We start from the raw sequence: 18,135 nt of genomic DNA on the forward strand, positions 1-18,135 counted from the left end.
ACCTTTTATCAAGTTTCTTAGCTTTCTTGCCTTGGGTTAGAACATGCTCCTTTAGCTTGGAGGAGTGTGTTATTACCCACCATCTGAAGCCTACTTCTGTCAATTCATCAAACTCATTCTCCATCCTGTTTTGTTGCCTTGCTGGTGAGGAGATGTCATCCTTTGGAGGAGAAGAGACATTCTGGTTTTGGAGTTTTCAGCTTTTTTGTTTTTCCTCATTTTCATGGATTTATCTACCTTGATCTTTGATGTTGGTGACCTTCTGATGGGATTTTTGCATGCTCATCCTTTTTGTTGATGTTGATGCTATTGCTTTCTGTTTGTTAGTTTTCCTTTTGACAGTCAGGCCACTCTTCTGCAGGTCTGCTGGAGTTTGCTGGAGGTCCACTCCAGATCCTGTTTTCCTGGGTATCACCAGTGGAGGCTGCAGAACAGCAAAGATTGCTGCCTGCTCCTTCCTCTGGAAGCTTCATCCCAGAGGGGCACCTGCCAGATGCCAGCCAGAGCTCTCCTGTATGAGGTGTCTGTCGACCCCTGCTGGGAGGTGTCTCCCCATCAGGAGGCACGGAGATCAGCGACCCACTTGAGGAGGCAGTCTGTCCCTTAGCAGAGCTCAAGCACTGTGCTGGGAGATACACTGCTCTCTTCAGAGCTGGCAGGCAGGAATGTTTAAGTCTGCTGAAGCTGTGCCCACAGCCACTCCTTCCCCCAGGTGCTCTGTCCCAGGGAGATGGGAGTTTTATCTGTAAGCCCCTGACTGGGGCTGCTGTCTTTCTTTCAGAGAAGTCCTGCACAGAGAGGAAGAATCTAGAGAGAATAAGTGATTTTTTGTGATTTTATTCTTTAACTTAGCATATGCTTTCAAGGTTTATCCATGTTGTTGCATGTATTAGTATGTCATTCCTCTTTGTAGCCTAATAATATTCCACTGTATGTATAGATCATACCTTACTTTTCCATTCATCAGTTGATAGATGTTTGGATTGTTTCCACCTTTCAGATAGTGTGAATGCTGTTATAAACATTTGTGCACAAATTTTTGTGTGAACATATGTTTTCATTTCTCTTGAGTAAATACCTCGGAGTGGAATAGCTGGATCATATAGTAACTTATGTTTGACTGTTTGAGGAACTGCCTATCTATTTTCCAAAGTGGCTTCACCATTTTGCATTCCCTCCTGCAGTGTATGAGGTTTACAATTCCTCTACATTCTCATAAACATTTGTCATGTGATTTTTGATTTTAGCTATCCTTATGAGTGCAAAGTTGTATTTCATTATAGTTTAGATTTGCATTTCCCTGAGGACTAATTATGCTGAGTTTCTTTTGATGTGCTTATTGGCAATTTGAATATCTGCTTTGGAAAAATTCTTCATATATTCTAAACTCAAGGCCCTTATCAGATATGTAATTTACAAATATTTTTCCCATTCTGTGGGTTATCTTTTTACTTTCTTGATAGTGTCCTTTGAAGCATAAAAGGTTTTAATTTTTATGAAGTCCAATATATCTATTTTTTCTTTTGTTTCTCACACTTTTGATATTATGCTTAAGAAGCCAATGCAAAATCTGATGTCATTAAGACTTATCCTTATGTTTTATTATAAGAGTTTTATAGGTATTTTTAGGGTTTCAAACCATTTTGAGTTAATTTTTGTATATGGTATGAAGTAAGGGTTCAACTTCATTGTTTTCTGTGTGTGGCTATCCAGTTGTTTCAGCATTATTTGTTGAAAAGATGCTTCTTTCCTCATTATCACACTTGTTGAAAATCAGTTGATTTTCCAGCTTGTTTCTGGACTCTCTCTTTTCCATTGGTCTATAGGTCTATCCTGTTCCAGTACCACATTATTTTGATTGCTGTGGATTTGTAGTAAACTTTTATTTTTATTTTATTTATTTATTTTTAGAGATGAGATTTCACTATGTTCACCAGGCTGGCCTCAAACTCCTGTCCTCAAGTGATCCTCCCATCTCAGCCTCCCAAAGTGCTGGGATTACAGGCGTGAGCCATTGTGCCCAGCCTGTAGTAAGTTTTGAAAGAAAAATGTGTGTTATCCTACTTTATTTTTCAGGATTGTTTTGGCTATTCTGGATCCTTCATATTTCCACATGAATGTTAAGATCAGCTTGTCAATTTCTACAAAAAAGTAGATTGGGATTCTGATAAGGATTGTGTTGGATCTGTAGACCAGTTTGGGGGAATAGTGCCATCTTAACAATGTTAAATCTTCCAGTCCATGAAAATGGGAAAATTTTCAATTTGTTTAGATCTTCTTTCATTTAACTTTTTTTGTAGTTTTCAGAGCATAAATTTGCACTTCTTTTGTTAAATTTATTTTTATTTTTAGTGTTCATTCCAAGTGTGTGGAAATGTAATAGATTTTTGTATATTGAACTGTATTCTCAAGCTTGCTGAACTTGCTCAGTAGTTTGAATAGTTTTTTTAGTGGGTTCCTTAGGATTTTCTATATACAAGAATATGCCATTTGTCAATAGAGATAGTTTTACTTCATCCTTTCCAATTTGGATTGTTTTTATTACTTAATTGTACTGACTAAAAAATTAGTACAACGTTGAGTAGAAATGGTGATAGGAGATATCCTTGTCTTATTCTTGATCTAATGGGGACAGCATCTAACCATCCTCATTAATTATGACATTGGCTGTGGCTGTGGGTTTTGCTAAATATGATGTTAGCTGTGGGTTTTGCATCCATGCCCTTTATCAGGTTGATAAAGTTCCCTACTATTCCTAGTTTTTTGAGTACGTTTTTAAATAACAGAATTTTAGATTTTACCAAATTCCTTTTCTTTATCATCTTGAGAGGATTATGTGGTTTTCTTTTTTATTTTATTGATATTGTGTTGTATTAAATTAATTGACATTCAGATGTTAAACCAACCTTGTATTCATGGGATAAATCCCACTTGATCAACATGAATAATGCTTTTTATACATTGCTGGTTTCAGTTTGCTAGTATTTTCTTAAGGGATTTTTGTGTCCATATACATAAGATATATTTGGTCTGTGTTTTTTTCTTGTGATGTCTTTGTTTGGTGTCAATATCAGGGTAATTTCTTATTACTAATTTAGTCTATTTAGTTGTTATAGGTATCTTGAAATGCTCTATTATTTTTGGGCCAGTTTTGGTAATTTTTATGTCTTCTAGGAGTTTGTCTTTTTCATCATATAAACCTAGTTTATAGGCACACATTTTTTCATAGTATTCTTTAATATTCCTTTTTATTTCTATAAGGTTACTAGTAATGTTCCTTCCTTCATTTCTGACTCTAGTAATTTGAGTTTCCTTTTTCAATCTTCAGTCCAGCTGACTAAATAAACTTGAGAAGTTTTCAGCTATTCTTTCTTTGAATATTTTTTTTCTGCTGTTTTCTTTCTCCTCTCCTTCTGCTCTCCTTATTACATGTATGTGGTGTGCTTAATGACGGCCTACATTTCTCTGAGGCTCTGTTCATTTTTTAAATGTTATTTTCATTTAATTTTTCTCTGTTCTTCAGATTCCATAATTTACATTAATCTATTTTCAAATTTGCTAAATCTGCTTCTTCAAATCTACTGTTAATCCCCTCTAGGGTAATTTTTCTTTCAATTTTTATACTTTTGAATAATAAAATTTCCATTTGATTCTTTTTAGTAATTTCTATCTGTTTATTGATATCTTCTATTTGATGCAACATTATCATCTTACTTTCCTGTACTTATTTAATCATGGTTTGTTTAATCATGTTTCTATGAACATATTTGTAATGGTTACATCAAAGGCTTTGCCTGTTAAGTTTGACATCTGGTGGTCATAACAAGCAGTTTCTGATACCTTTTTTTTTGGTTTGTTTTTGGTATACTTGTCATACTTTTCTGTTCTATTGCATTTCTCACTTTTTTTGAAACTGGACATTTTAGATAATACATTGTAGAAACTCTGGATATTGGTCTTCCTCACAACCACCAAGGCTTGTTATTGTCATCTGCTTGTACAGTTGTTGAGTGCCTGGATGGATTATTTTGGTGCAGTTGATTCCTCTTCTTTGCCATGGGGTATAGCCTTTGACAGAGAAAAGGGAGGTTTTGGTTCAAATATCAGACTTTTACTTTTCTTCCCCAGTTTTAGTAGTTTAAAAGTTATTTCTTCATTTATGATATGCCCTTAATACTATTTCCAGAGACTCTAAATATTTTGTAAAAATAATTTTCACCAGTTTCCATGGAGTGGGCCCTTGGAACTCCTTGTGCTGTTATGCCACCCATAATGATCTATTTCTGTTGTTTTAAGCCATCAAATTTGTATCCATTAGTTACACCAATTACAAGAAACGAATACATAGCTAAGTATTTTAAAAATATATGTATACATTTTTATTTATTAAGAAGTGGCATAAATTTGGTACATTTCTGACTCAGAACATTTGAATGTTAATAAGGATATTGAACTCATTCACAGTATTCTCCCTCTAAACAGCTGTCATGCACTTGTACACCTCCACTCTAACTAAAGACTTCTTACTAAGAAGGAGGCAAAGCCATAAACCCAAAGGGTTCTGAGAAGAGTCTACCTGGGTTCCAGTAGCCATAACCTGGAAGACAAGCCCATTAACCATTCAGAGGCTCAACTTCCTCATCTGATAAGGTAGGGTGTGGACCATGTGGTGGAAGAACATATTTTGTTTTCAACCTGCTTAGCATTTGTTCTGTCGGGTTGATTGGTTATCTCCCATGGCACCTCCTCTCCCTAGCAACAATGAATAAAATGTTGACAACATGGCATACAAAAGGCTAATGTGGATAGTTCCCTAGAACTCATTTGTGAAGGTTGGTAGGAAGAAGCTGTCTTTCCACCTTGGTTGTAAGATGGGGGAATGAATATCAACATTTTCTGCATTTATTTTCGCTATCATATACTGAAGGTTTATATGCAGCAAGAAAGAACAAAGCCATGAAGAGATGAGAGAATTTCAGAGAGCCACAGTCTTGGTAACACTAAGCCCTAAATCCAGTCCTTTAGTCCCTGGTTCCAAAAGTTCTGCCTTGAATACTGTGAGGAACCCAGAACCCTTTGCAGGTACAGAATCAATCAACTCATATTTTTTGGTTGAAATTAATGCATTTGATCTTCTTTCTTGTAAGTAAATGTTCTTCACTAATATAGAGCATACTGGAGTGGGCCCAGACCAACCCCACCTCTTTATTCCCTACTATGTACACTCCTGAAATCTCCCTGAGTTAGATTCCTCATCTGTACAGTGAGTACAAACATCCAGCAATTCAGATGTTGCTGTGTAGATAATATAGATGAAATGTTTGGAATATAGTAGATGCCCAATAAATGTTAGCATTATTGTATTACCAATTTAATAATTTCTCAGGCTGGATATTGCCCAAAGTTCACAGGGCACCACAAGTAGCAAAACACTAAGAAAAAGGCTTTGGACGCAGAAAACATAGATTTGTACTTGCAGTTCAACACACTACAACACACTGTGGGATGTGTGACCTTTGTCATTCTTGTAGCCCTTAGGACATGGTTGATTTAAGCAAATTGGCTTAGCAAGGAGATGTTTTCTTTCACATTATTAGAAGTCCAGAGGTGAGATTGGAACAAGGAGCAGTATGGTTGTGCATATTGTCAATCCACACTGGTACATATCTGCATTCATCTAGACTTCTTCTCAACCTTATTCCCCTCATGGTCATAAGACGCCTGCTTAAAGCACCTGGAGCAACACAATTGCTTGTTTCCAGCCAACAAAGGGAAGAATTACTTTAGATTACCAGATTTCTCTGCAAGCCTGTCTTTTCCTCTGATAGACCCAAACTGGCCAAGTTCACCCCATTTTTGAGTAAACCTCTAGCAGAGAACATGGAATTATCCTAGTTGGCTTAGGTTAGTCATGGGGGGTAGATTAAATATTGAGAAATCAACCAAAATAGCTCTCATCACTCATCACTCAACCCTTTCGAGTCTTTTTTTCTTCCTGTAAAATACCTAACTCACAGCTTGCTGAGAGAATTAAAAAGATCAAATGTGTGTTGTACCTTCAATAATATTTGGCACATAGCAATTATTGAATGAATAGAGGACATAGCTGCTGAGATGATATACACCAGGGGATATGGAGTATAGGAGACATACTCACCAGTAACAAACACCTGAGTGCCCCGACCTGATTGGTACTCCTTGATAGCTCTCCCTTTTATGAACTTCACGCAATAATAGATGCCAGCATCAGCAAGAGAGATTTCACTGATGTGGATGGAAAAGTCTGTGTTGCCAGGCTTGGTGGTGTCTCCAATCTCTTTTACTCTGGGAAAGTGACCTTGTTTGAAATTGTAGATTAATTTCCGGTTTGGCCCTGTTCCCTTGAACCACAAGACAGGCCCATTTGGTAAGGTATCTGGTACGCTGCAACTCAAGATGATTGACTCCCCAGTTGATACAGTCTGTGACATCTCCGTTTGTTGCACATGGAACACATGTGTGGCTCCTGGAAAAAAACTGAAAATCATTTCTCATTTCCTCTGCTCTGGCTTAAGCATGGGTACAGGTCATGGTTGGGCCTCATTCATTAATTCTTTTAATGATATGCATAAATGCCCATGCACTGAGTAAAGAGAGGCCATTGCACATGGAGGCAGCTTCTCCCTAGAGTGCTGAAGGAGGGGAGTTAGTCCAGAAGACCAAATGTATTCCTCCTCAGTTCCATTCCTCAGCCCTCAACCATGGTAAGAGGAGGACAGGGAGGGAGAAGGGGGAATTATCAATGGGTAATGTTCATGGAGAAAGACTAGTTCCCCTATTCATCTAATTGCCTAGAGTCACTTGGTACATTTGGAACCGGGTTCAAGTCCTGTCCCTCAACCCTACATCTCCACTGAGTTTGGAATTGGCCTTCCTCTCTCCTCTGAAGGGTGATTAACCTCTGAATTTGTAGAGAAATTCATGCTGAGAGATGTGGAGAAGAAGTTAAAACAATTAAAGAATGAGGTGGTCATGGCAACAGCATATGGTTCCACTACTTATCTCTTCAAGAGAGAGAAGGGAGAGGGTTTCTTCTCCTCAACAAAAAGAGATTAGAACCTCAAGGGCCCTCTACAATTTTGGAGGTTCTCACCAGCCATCCTTTACCCTCCTACACAGTCATCATCACTACCCTACAATGTGTCAGGTCCTGGTAATAATCTCTCCTATTAAGCTTGGTTGTCAAAACCACAGACTGCCTAAGGAGCAGGTTAGAAAGAAAGGGAACTCCTGGCTGGCAAGGCCAGGAGGTAATGGTAGGAAGGCAGCCTGCATTGACATTATGTAACTTAAGGGAAACCTGTGGATTTTCCATTACCATTTCGGCATTATGGAATGTGTCTGGATTCAAGGGAAACATTACTGGGAAGGTCAGTTCTCCTGGAAGAACAGAGGGACACCTAATACCACTGTATTTCATGACGTTAATTCAGAGGGTGGTGAGGAGAAGGAAATACTGGTTATCCTGGGAATAAAAATACTGGGAATTAAAGAACAGTGGGGCTGGGCATGGAAGTCTCAGGACAGACCTGGGAAAGCTCAAGTGTCAAGGAATGACTCAACCCCTCTGGGAAGGCTTTTTGCAAAAAAGGCTTTGGAGAGACTGATACACAAGACCCCTCATTCTGGTCTGAGAATTCCCCAACAACAGTGCCAGGCCATGGCAGGAGATCACATCCACTCATTGACTTGTATGGGGAATGGGAGTATGATCTCAGACTGGACTGTGATGACCACTCAGGCACTTGCTCTCAGGCCCCAATCACATTCCAGTTGGCAGTGGGAAGGTGAGTGGGATCATGGAGGCATGTAGAGATTCTACCTGCCTGAAGAGCCCTTTGTTTTGGCCCAGGAGATACTGGGCATTTTGGGGAAAACTTCACTTATGTTGAGATTCCATCAGAAGCTAAGATGTGGCTGCTAGCATCTGTGACTGGAAGTTTAGGGTCATGAAATAAGTCACAATATACACAATGCATATACCTGGGCCCAGATTTCTTCCTAAAACCTTAGAAGTCAGTCAGCCTTCTAGGGTTGTCATTACCATTTAGGCCATGCAGTGCACACATGTGGTTGCACCTTGCATATCCAGTATCTTTTTATTTGTAAATGTCTCCTATGTCATTAGGTTCTGCTGGGGTTGGCATCAGAGAAGGATGTGGCTTGTCAACATAGCTTGATTCAGTATTTGGCACAGGTGGTCCAGAATGGCTTACTAGAAAGGCTGTTGGTAGAAACCTAGTCTACAGGGTAGTTTGTGGATAAAGGAGCACGGTGTTCAGTATGTAGTGATAATTTGGTACATGGTGAAGGGTTTTAAAGATTCATTTTCATAAACCCAGGGAATAAAGTGCATCAGGCTGTGCTCACCGTTCACATTCACGATGGTGCCTGGACCAGAGAAAAACTCCATGTCAGGGTGTCCTACCCTTAACTTCACACAGTAGTAGGTGCCAGCATCCTCTGGCAACACGTCACTGATGCGAATAGAATAGTCAGTTTGATTGGCCATTGTGTTTTCCACCGGAGTTACTCTGGGGAAGTGGCTTCCATTGAAACTATAGATTAATTGTTGTCCTGGCCCAGTGCTCTTGAACCACAAGACAGGCCCTTCTGGGGATGGAGCAGACATATTGCAGGCCAGGGTTAGGACATCTCCAGGATTGACTGACACTAAAGTCTGAGGCTGGTTCACCTGGAACTCTTCATCTGAAGTTCCTGGAAAGAAATGTGGAATCATCTCTTATGTTCTCTGTCTTGGCTGAAGATGCTCTGAGGGTCTGGTTATAGGTCAAGGTGGGATCTCAACATGATAGCTTTATTTCAGCATCATGTGATGGCAGCAGTCATATAAAAATTACAATGCCGGGTGCCATGTGAGGTGAAGGGGAGGGTACTAGTTTACAAATAGGAGAATGGCACTTTCCTTCTGCATCGGGATATGAGGATGGCCTGCAATATATTAGGCACTAAATAAACATACTTTAAATAAATATATGAATATATTCTTATTAAATGAGAAAATGCAAAATAGAATTTGGGTCAGATTTTTCTAATTGTCTCAGAATCAGGGATATGGCCCCAAGCTAAGGACAGTACGTTGATAACCAACATACTGCATATGGAGTGCATATGGAGTTACCTGCATAGGGAGGCAGCTCCCTCCCATACAGGGTCTTCTATGGTGTGAAAGGCCACCCATTCACCTCTCCCAGAGTAAACACTGAGGCATGCATTCTCAGTGAAGTTGCTATTTTCCATAAAAGGTCACAAATGGTTTTTGGAGTATAGGAATATCTTAGATATTACAATGGTTGGTTTGTCAATGATCAATTCTACCAAACAAAATCTTATTCCTTAGCACTTAATTGCTCTTGTGTATTCTTGGGCATCACACAAGCCACACTGACGTTGAGTTCACAGCAGATACACAAAATGTCTACAAGATAAGTTCTACAAAATTGCAGTTATTCACAATAGCTAAAATATAGAAACAACTGAAGTGCCCATCAATGTATAAAGGAATAAAAATGTGATTATTCACACATATACACACACACAAACATGCAGTGGAATACTATTTAGCCTTTAAAAATCAGAAAATTCTGTCACTTATGACACCATGGATATTACGGTGTGAAATAAGCCAGGCACAGAAAGACAAATACCGCATGATCTTGCTTATATGTGGAATCTCGCTTATATGTGGAATTCAAAAAAGTCAAACTCAAAGAAGTAAAGAATAGAATGTGGTTACCAGGGTCTAGGGTGGTGGGGAGTTGGACAAGGAAATGGGAGATGCTGTTCAAAGCCTATAAAGTTGTAGTTAGACACAAGGAATAGGTTCTGGGGATCTACTGCACAGCATGGTGACTATAGGTAATGCATACTTCCAAATAGCTAAAAGAGTAGATTTTAAATGTTCTTACCACAAAGAAGTGATAAGTATGTGAGGTGATGGATATGTTAATTAGCCTGATCTGATCATTTCACTGTATAGACATGTATAAGAACATCACATTATACCACATATACAATTATTATTTGTCAATTAAAACCAAAATAAAATTTAAAAAACCATCAAGTTGTACACCTTTAAAAACAAATAAGTTCTACAAAACAATGGAGGACCTTATTTTGAATGGTTTTGCAATCCTACTTGGTATATTCCTTTTCCATCACTGACTAACAAATTACCACAAACAGTGGCTGAATACAACATATATTAATTATTTCACAGTTTCTGTCCATTTGTAATTCAGATATAGCTTAGCTAGGTTCTCTGCTTCAAGGTCTCACCAAGCTCCACTAAAGGTGCCAGCTGGGCTGTGTTCTTATCTGGGGGTTTGACTGGGGAACTGTTCATTCTAAGTTCACTCAGGTTATTGGCAGAATTCAGGTCTTTGTGGTTGTAGGACTGAGGTCCTCAACTTCTAGGGGCTTCCCTCAGTTCCTTGCCATGTGGGCCTTCTCATAAGCAGTTTGCAACATGGCTCCTTGCTTCTTTGAGGCCAGAAGTTGCAAGAAAAGCTCTAGAGTGATGGATCTTAATACAACCTAACAAACATACTTGAGGGGGTGACAGTGCATCACTTTGGCCATATTCTATCAGATAGAAGCATTTCACACACAACTGAGATTACATAAGGGTGGGATAGTTGGGAGTCACCTTACAGTCTGTGTACCACACCCAGTAAGTACAGTTAAAAATTCAAGTGAGTTTTACTAGCTTTAAGTGTCTTAAATTAGCTTTTACCTAAATATTTTTAGTCATCCTTAACTCTGCATTGAATAAAAAGAGCAAGTTTTATACTTACCCTTCCTATGTATAAAGCACAGACAGATATAAATGCAGTATATAAACCAACAAAGAATATATCTAAGTTATTAAAATTTCATGGTGAGGCTACTATGAGTTGAATTGTATGCCTCTGAAATATATGTTGAAGTCTTAACTCCAAGTAGCTCAGAATGTGACCTTACTTGTAAATAGAGTTGTTACAGAGAAAATGAAGTTAAAATGAGGTCATTGAGGTGGGTGCTAATCCAATATGGTGGTTGTTTTTATATGAAGTGGAAATTTGAACACAGAGATAGACATACACAGGAGTAAGATGATGTGAGGATACAGGGAGGGTGGTGCCACCTGCTATCCAACTAATGTTTGAGGCTACCACTGCCAGAAGCTCAGAGAGAGACATGGAACAGATTCAACCTCACAGTCCTCAGAAAGAACCAACCCTGCCAACACTTCGATTTTGAATGTCTAGTCTCCAGACCTGTGAGAAAATTAATTTCTGTAATTTAAACCACCCAGTTTGCAGTACTTTTTAAGAGTAGCCAAATACAATGGCAATAGAGAAATAAAAAACTGAATTTCACAGAAAGAAATGTAGAATGTGCCAAGGGCCAGGCATGGTGGCTCACGCCATGGGAGGCCGAGGCAGGTGGAACTCTTGAGCTCAGAAGTTTAAGACCATCCTGGGCAACATAGTGAAACCCCATCTCTACAAAGAAGACAAAAATTAGCTGAGCATGGTGGTGTGTGCCTGTAGTCCCAGCTACTTGGGAGGTGGAGGCACGAGAATCACTTGAGCCCAGGAGGTGGAGGTTGTAGTGAGCCAAGATCGCACCACTGTACTCCAGCCTAGGTGACAGAGCAAGACCCCATCTCAAAAATAAATAAATAAATAAATAAAAATAAATTACACATCCTTTGATTCCAGAGGCTGGAGAGCTGTGATGAGTGCTGTGCCCAGCCCTGTGACCACAGGTGTGAGTCCTTTACCTGAACAAAGAGATTTGCAACAGACATGGCCACTGGGAGACTTTGTCAGAATTGGGGGCCATCCCAGTGTAGTCTTCTGAGTTCTGCCTGTTCTGGGATAAGATGGAGAAAACGCTCCCAAAAGAAATTCTCTGGGAACAGGTGAGGGAGAGTTCACTAAACAGGCAGAGGGGAGAACCCACCACACACACACTGAGGCCCCACTCACCTGCCAGTTCAAGCAGCAGATACAGCAGTAAAGAAGGCAGAGGTGGGTGGAGTGGGGAGGCAAGGATGGGCATTGTGGTGAAACTTGGAGCTTGCTCTGCCTGAATGTCTGTCCTGGAGAAGCCCTTGACTCAGTGCTTTGAGCAGAGATGACAATTCTAGCCTCTGTGATGTCAGAGGAAGGGGATTGTGATGAGAGGAAAGGCCAGGGGACTGGGACCCTTTTTCCTTTGTGATTATAAAATTGAACAGACAAGGTTGCTTCAAGCTAAGAAGTTGCTGCTGGAAATATTTAGCATTGCTGGGGCTGGGGGGCTTGACACCCACAGGCTTATAATCCTTCCTGAGTTTCATCCTATCTCACAGGTTCTCCCCAACTTCATGGCCTTTGCCTATCTAGGAGCCTCAGACACATAGACTGGACCAAGGCTGCAACCTCATGATGGGCAGGTGTAGGTCTAGCTCCTGCATGAGCTCAACATCTGGGCCTCTCTGAGCTGCACAGCTGAAGAAAGAAACAAGATGTCTATAGCCTCACCCACTTGATAAGAGTTGGACTTTACAATGGATGCCCTTTTTTCCACTCCAGAGTAGTTAGAGGTAAAAAACAAGCAATATCTGCTGTGGGCTCTTGGCTTTTCTGTGGGTCCCTCCATACACTACTAGGAACTGCTTCCTTTTTCCTTCCTGCAGAAGAATCAGGCATGGCTGAGAAAGATATTCGAGTTGTGGAGGTGGTGATGATTTGCGCTTTAGAGGATGGAGGGGGCCTGCAGGGAAGGCAGAGCTGTGGGGAACACGCTCTAGGAGGGAGAGCAACATGCCTACAAATACCTGGGAAGGTGAAAGCTGCCTCTCCTGCTTGGGCTGGACCTGGGACCAGCTCTCAGGGATTGGATTGGAGGGGCAGAAGAAATGCTCCCAGAAATAGGGAGGAAGCAGCATGTTGGCATCCTTCTCTCTCAGCTCTGGAATGGGTTCTTCCTAAGCACAAAGGTTGTGTTCAGGGACACTCAGCCCACACTCAGCTAGTGACCCTTTAATGTTCAAGCATCCATAGACAGGCACTGGCTGCCATGGCTGTTTCCCCATTGCCTCCTCATAACTTGTGCCTCCTCCTCAGGGACCAGCTAGATGTCAGGGCTGGGAGAGATGTTAGGCCCTCTAGGAAAAGAAAGCAAAGCCAGGCTGGCATGTTCTCTCTGAGATGACAAGAGTCCCCATCCCCTTGTGATGTCATCATACTATCCTGTTGTCCTGAAATGATGAATTCGACAAAGGAATTCCAATCCATGGCCACTGCTTGGAACTAGACAGGAACATTCCTCCAGCCTCCATAATCCTTCCCTTCCCCTACTCTGAGGAATCTTCTCACCTTTCATTAGACTCTAAGTTCCTTGGAGAGTCAGTACTCACAGGTCAGTACCCAAGAGTGCCAGCTTTGGAATCAGATATAATCTAGGTTAAAATCCTGAATCCACCCCTAGGAGCTGAGTGTTCTTGGGCCCATGATGCAGACATGTATATCCTGCAAACACCTTGACATCTTCATTTGTGTATATATATATATATATATGTATTTTTTTTTTTGAGACTGAGTTTCACTCTCGTTGCCCAGGCTGGAGTGCAATGGTATGACCTCGGCTCACTGCAACCTCCGCCTCCCGAGTTCAAGTGATTCTCCTGCTTCAGCCTCCTGAGTAGCTGAGACTACAGGTGCCCACCACCACACCTGGCTAATTTTGGTATTTTTAGTAGAGACAGGGTTTCACCATATTGGGCAGGCTGGTCTCGAACTCCTGACCTCAGGTGATCCACCTGCCTTGGCCCCCCAAAGTGCTGGGATTTCAGGTGTGAGCCACTGCGCCCAGCCTCTTTGTGTACCTTAAATATTCAAGTTTGAGTTTCAGGTCTGCACTCACAAACCTTATCTTCTCCCACACCATACCTGTTTGGTATTTGGTACCATCATCTAAGCAGTTTGTCAAACCAGGAAGGGGCTCATGTTCTATACCCTCACTTATCCACTTGTTACCAAGTAAAAGGGGGTCACTGCCTGATGTGCTAGAAGCCAATACTGTGACACCAGCTTTTGAGAAAAGAAAAGTTTTTATTGCAAGTTGACTAACAGGAAGACAGAAGTCTAGCTCAATGTAGCTCCATGTGCTGGCTTCAAGGCAGTAGTTTTATTAGCAAAAGTTTAGGGGGTGGATTCTGGGATTAGTATGTGATTTGTGAAAGGAAAGGGGAGGTCTGGAAAGTCCTTGGGCATGTACGGTTATCTCTCCATGCCTCTTCACGGGTCCCACGTGCAAAACCCTGGGGAGTTATTATGAAATACGTGGTAGAAACTCAGGCTGTGACATCAGCAAGCTCACTCTGAGCAAACTCTAGTTGGCCATATTGGTTCCAACAGATTTTAGTCAGTTTTGTTATCTTACAAGTGGAGGAAGTTTCGGCAGTTTAGCAAGTTTTTTTTTTTTTTATCTGCTATCCTGTAAACTCAAGAATTTCTGTTAGTAACTGGTTTCTTTACCTCTTTGGGGGCATAGTTTCACACTCCTATCTTGCCCCTACCAGGCCCTATTGGATTTACCTCCTAAATCCCTTCTGAATTAATCTCTTTCTCCATCTCTATTATCATCTCTTGCCTGAATAAAAGCAATTGCCTTCTCACTAGGATACCCCCATTTTCATTTGCCCTCTATAATCTCCTTCTCCTTCTTCAGCCAGATTGTTCTTTTTACAACATAGATATAATTATGTCCCTCTTTTGAATAAACATTTTTGTGGATTCTCATTAATCCGGAGGTACTATAAACAAGGCCTTCTTCTGTAACTGACTTGCTCCCTTAGAGATAAAGGGATCCCCACCTTTCTGATATGTGGCATAGCTTCACTGTCCCAGGTTGGGTTCCCTGGGAGACAGACTGGGGTGAAGATAAACAAGCAGCTTATTTTTCAGGGAGTACTTTTAGGATCAACACTTGGGGTTGGGAGAAGAGGGAAGCAGGATTGGGTAGAAGAAGAAGCTGGGCTGCAATGAAGTCCCAATGAAGACCTCAGCTGACCTTGCATGGAGCCAGGTACTAGGATGTTCCTCCAGAGTTGCTCTGAGTTAGGATAAGAGAGCTGGGCCTTTATACAACTAGGTTGATGAGTCCAATGAGATGTGGTCTCTTCCCAGATATGACCTAAGCAAGGGCACTCCCTTCAGCTGAGACAATCCCAAATAGGGCTGATGCTGAGGACCATCTCCACAGCCAGGTGCCTCTCAGAATCTATTACATTCCTCTTGGGAACAACTTGTTCCTGTGAAGACTTGGGCTCAGGACATTATTCACTCACTGATAGTCAGGTCCTCAAAACTATCCCAGCTCACCCACATAACCCAAAGTTTTCTGACCCCACTTGGTCTGACCTGGGTTTTATTAATGGGAAAAGTTTAGGGCGAGCATCATAGGGGATTGAGAAGCCACTTCCTCTGGGATCTGAGTGCCTAGGTCTGGGGTGAGCTCTGGTAGGGGACAGAGGAAGGACGAGAGGAAAGGAAACCTCAGGCTTTTGAAGTGAGATAAAACTTTGGAATATTAACAAAGTCTCCCTACCACACATTTCCTTGCATTGTTCCCCACGGGGTGCAAGAGGCAAATAAAACCTAGCTGAGGACAACACGTTAATTTTTTTTAATAGACTTAATTTTTTAAGAACAGTTTCAGATTTACAGAAAAATTGAGCCCTATCATTAGCATGTTCCATTAGTATGATACATTATTATAATCAATGAACCAATATTGATACATTATGATTAATCCAAGTTCATAACTTATTTAGATCTTTTCTTTTTACCTAATGTCCTTTTTCTCTTTCAGCATCCCATCCAGGATACCTGTTACATTTACTTGTCATATCTCCTCAAGCTTCTCTTGGCTATGACAGTTTTTTAGACTTTCCTTGATTTTGATGACCTTGACAGTTTTGAGGAGTTCTGGGCCCGATATTGCAGGATGCCTCCTTATTGAAATTTGTCTGATGTTTCCTCATGATTAGATTGGGGTTGTGAGTTTTGGGGGGAAGGTAACAGAGGAAAAGTGTCATCTTCATCACATTGTATTAAAGGTACATATTAGTGACATGATTTATGATTCTTGATGTCGACTTATAACTGTTGATGAACTCTTGATCACCTGGCTGAAGCTGTATTTGTAAGATTTTTCCACTGTAAAGTTATTTTTTCTCCTTTTTTCCATGCTGTACTCTTTGCAAAGAAGTTGCAATGCACAGCCCACACTTCAGGAGTGGAAGTTATGCTCCACCTCCTTTAGGGTGGCATGTATAAATAAATTATCTGGGACTCTTCTGCACTGCAGATTCTTCCCTTCTTTCCTATTAATTTATTCAATCATTTATTTATATCAGTATGGACTCAGATATTTATTTTATACTTTGGACTACAACTCATTACTACTTTACTTATTTTTTTTGCTGAAAGTGTTCCAGCTTTGGCCTTTGGGAGCTCTTTCGGTTGGTTCCTGTGCCTCTTTGATGTACTCCAGTCACCGTGGATTTTGATTTTGGGGTTGACTTTTTTTTCCTTTTTAGCACTTTCTTACTTTATAGAGGATGTTGAATTTTTGATGGAATGTTTTAAACAGAAAGAAGAGAGAGTAGTCTTTAAAGAAAGAGCTTGAGAATACAGCACACAAGCCAAGTGATCAAATGAAGAGAAGTTTTCTTTTGAAATCCAACACCTAGTAGAAACCAATGACCTCAATGATGTATTCACTCATTTAAAAAATTGACAGCCTATTATATGGCAGACACAGTTCTGGCAACTGAGGATACAGATAATCCTCCCCCACCCCCAACCTGCCACGATAGAACTGACATTCTATTTGTGTAAGATAGATAAATACGGGCAGTTCTCACTTTGGTGATGACATGCATGCATTTCACTTACCATAGTTTAGTTAGGTAACATCAGTCCCACAACACAAGTCTCAAAATTTAGGTGCCATAGTAAATTTAATGTAATTTGCATAGAGTACAAACTTCTGGGCTAGCTCTTCAGTCCACAAATCACCATGGAAATAACAAAAGCTCGTCACGATCAGTAATCAGTCATGTTGCGTCTTTCAAAGTCTGTTGGTGATTGGTCCCTATGGATCTCCTACTCAAACAGCAAAGCCTATAGTTGGATTGCCTCCTTGTCTCCCAGTGATGAGCCCATATGACATTTTACAGAAATGAATAATTGAAAGAGGAATTTTGCAGTCAAGATGAAAGTGCAGTGAAGAAATGAGAAGTGAAAATGCTGCAAGTGAGATTCAAATTGAATGTGAGTGGAATTCTAGAAGTACAAATAGTTGACTATGGCAATGTAGATCCTGATGCAGGAACTTCAGATAGGCAGCCAGAGGGAGGTAGTAAAGGCAAACTGCCACAAATGGGAGAGGAGTGGTAATAAAAGGGCTGAAGATGTCCCAAAGGTTGAAATGCCAGCAAAAAACTTCACGTGAAAGGGTCTTCTGGAGTGATTTCACAATATTGAAAATTCAAGGGATAAGATGTTGGAAGCTAGTCCAAACTTAGAAAGATGGCAAAACACCAAGGTATAATAGAAATGATGCTTGCTGGCTAGGCATGGTGGCTCATGCCTGTAATCCCAGCACTTTGGGAGGCCGAGGCAGGTGGATCACCTGAGGTCGGGAGTTCAAGACTAGTCTGATCAACATGGAGAAACCCCATCTCTACTAAAAATACAAAATTAGCTGGGTGTGGTGGTGCATGCCTGTAATCCCAGCTACCCAGGAGGCTGAGGCAGGAGAATCACTTGAACCCTGGAGACGGGGGTTGCAGTGAGCCAAGATCACGACATTGCACTCTAGCCTGGGCAATAAGAGTGAAACTCCATCTCAAAAAAAAAAAAAATAAACAAATAAAAAGAAACAATGCTTGCTCCATGTATTAGCCCATTCTCACACTGCTATAAAGAACTACTGGAGACTGGATAATTTATGAAGAAAAGAGGTTTAATTGACTCACAGTTCCACAGGCTTAACAGGAAGCATGACTGGGAGGCCTCAGGAAACTTACAATCA

General features: G+C 40.8%; 1 protein-coding gene and 1 long non-coding RNA gene across 3 annotated transcripts in view; one reads left to right on the top strand and one right to left on the bottom strand.

The window, feature by feature from the left end:
- The window catches only part of SIRPD (signal regulatory protein delta), a 59,396-nt gene extending 46,168 nt beyond the window's left edge, over nucleotides 1-13,228 (bottom strand). Inside the window, exons 1-4 of one of the 2 annotated variants that reach the window (XM_063634160.1) lie at nucleotides 12,869-13,228; nucleotides 12,036-12,199; nucleotides 8,410-8,757; nucleotides 6,158-6,505 (exon numbers count right to left, since the gene is read on the bottom strand). In XM_063634160.1, coding sequence (XP_063490230.1) covers nucleotides 6,158-6,505; nucleotides 8,410-8,757; nucleotides 12,036-12,108 — 769 coding nt within the window. In that variant the 5' untranslated portion in view covers nucleotides 12,109-12,199; nucleotides 12,869-13,228. The remainder of the gene's footprint in view (nucleotides 1-6,157; nucleotides 6,506-8,409; nucleotides 8,758-12,035; nucleotides 12,200-12,868) is intronic. The other variant, XM_055266016.2, reaches the window with a different exon arrangement.
- LOC129474582 (uncharacterized) lies at nucleotides 12,306-16,172 on the top strand. The gene is made up of 4 exons (XR_008654576.2): nucleotides 12,306-12,634; nucleotides 13,158-13,452; nucleotides 15,000-15,120; nucleotides 15,907-16,172. It is a non-coding gene; the product is annotated as an uncharacterized lncRNA (long non-coding RNA).
- Nucleotides 16,173-18,135: the final 1,963 nt, after the last annotated feature.

The sequence above is a fragment of the Symphalangus syndactylus genome, chromosome 24, assembly GCF_028878055.3.
Source record: "Symphalangus syndactylus isolate Jambi chromosome 24, NHGRI_mSymSyn1-v2.1_pri, whole genome shotgun sequence".
Taxonomy (NCBI): domain Eukaryota; kingdom Metazoa; phylum Chordata; class Mammalia; order Primates; family Hylobatidae; genus Symphalangus; species Symphalangus syndactylus.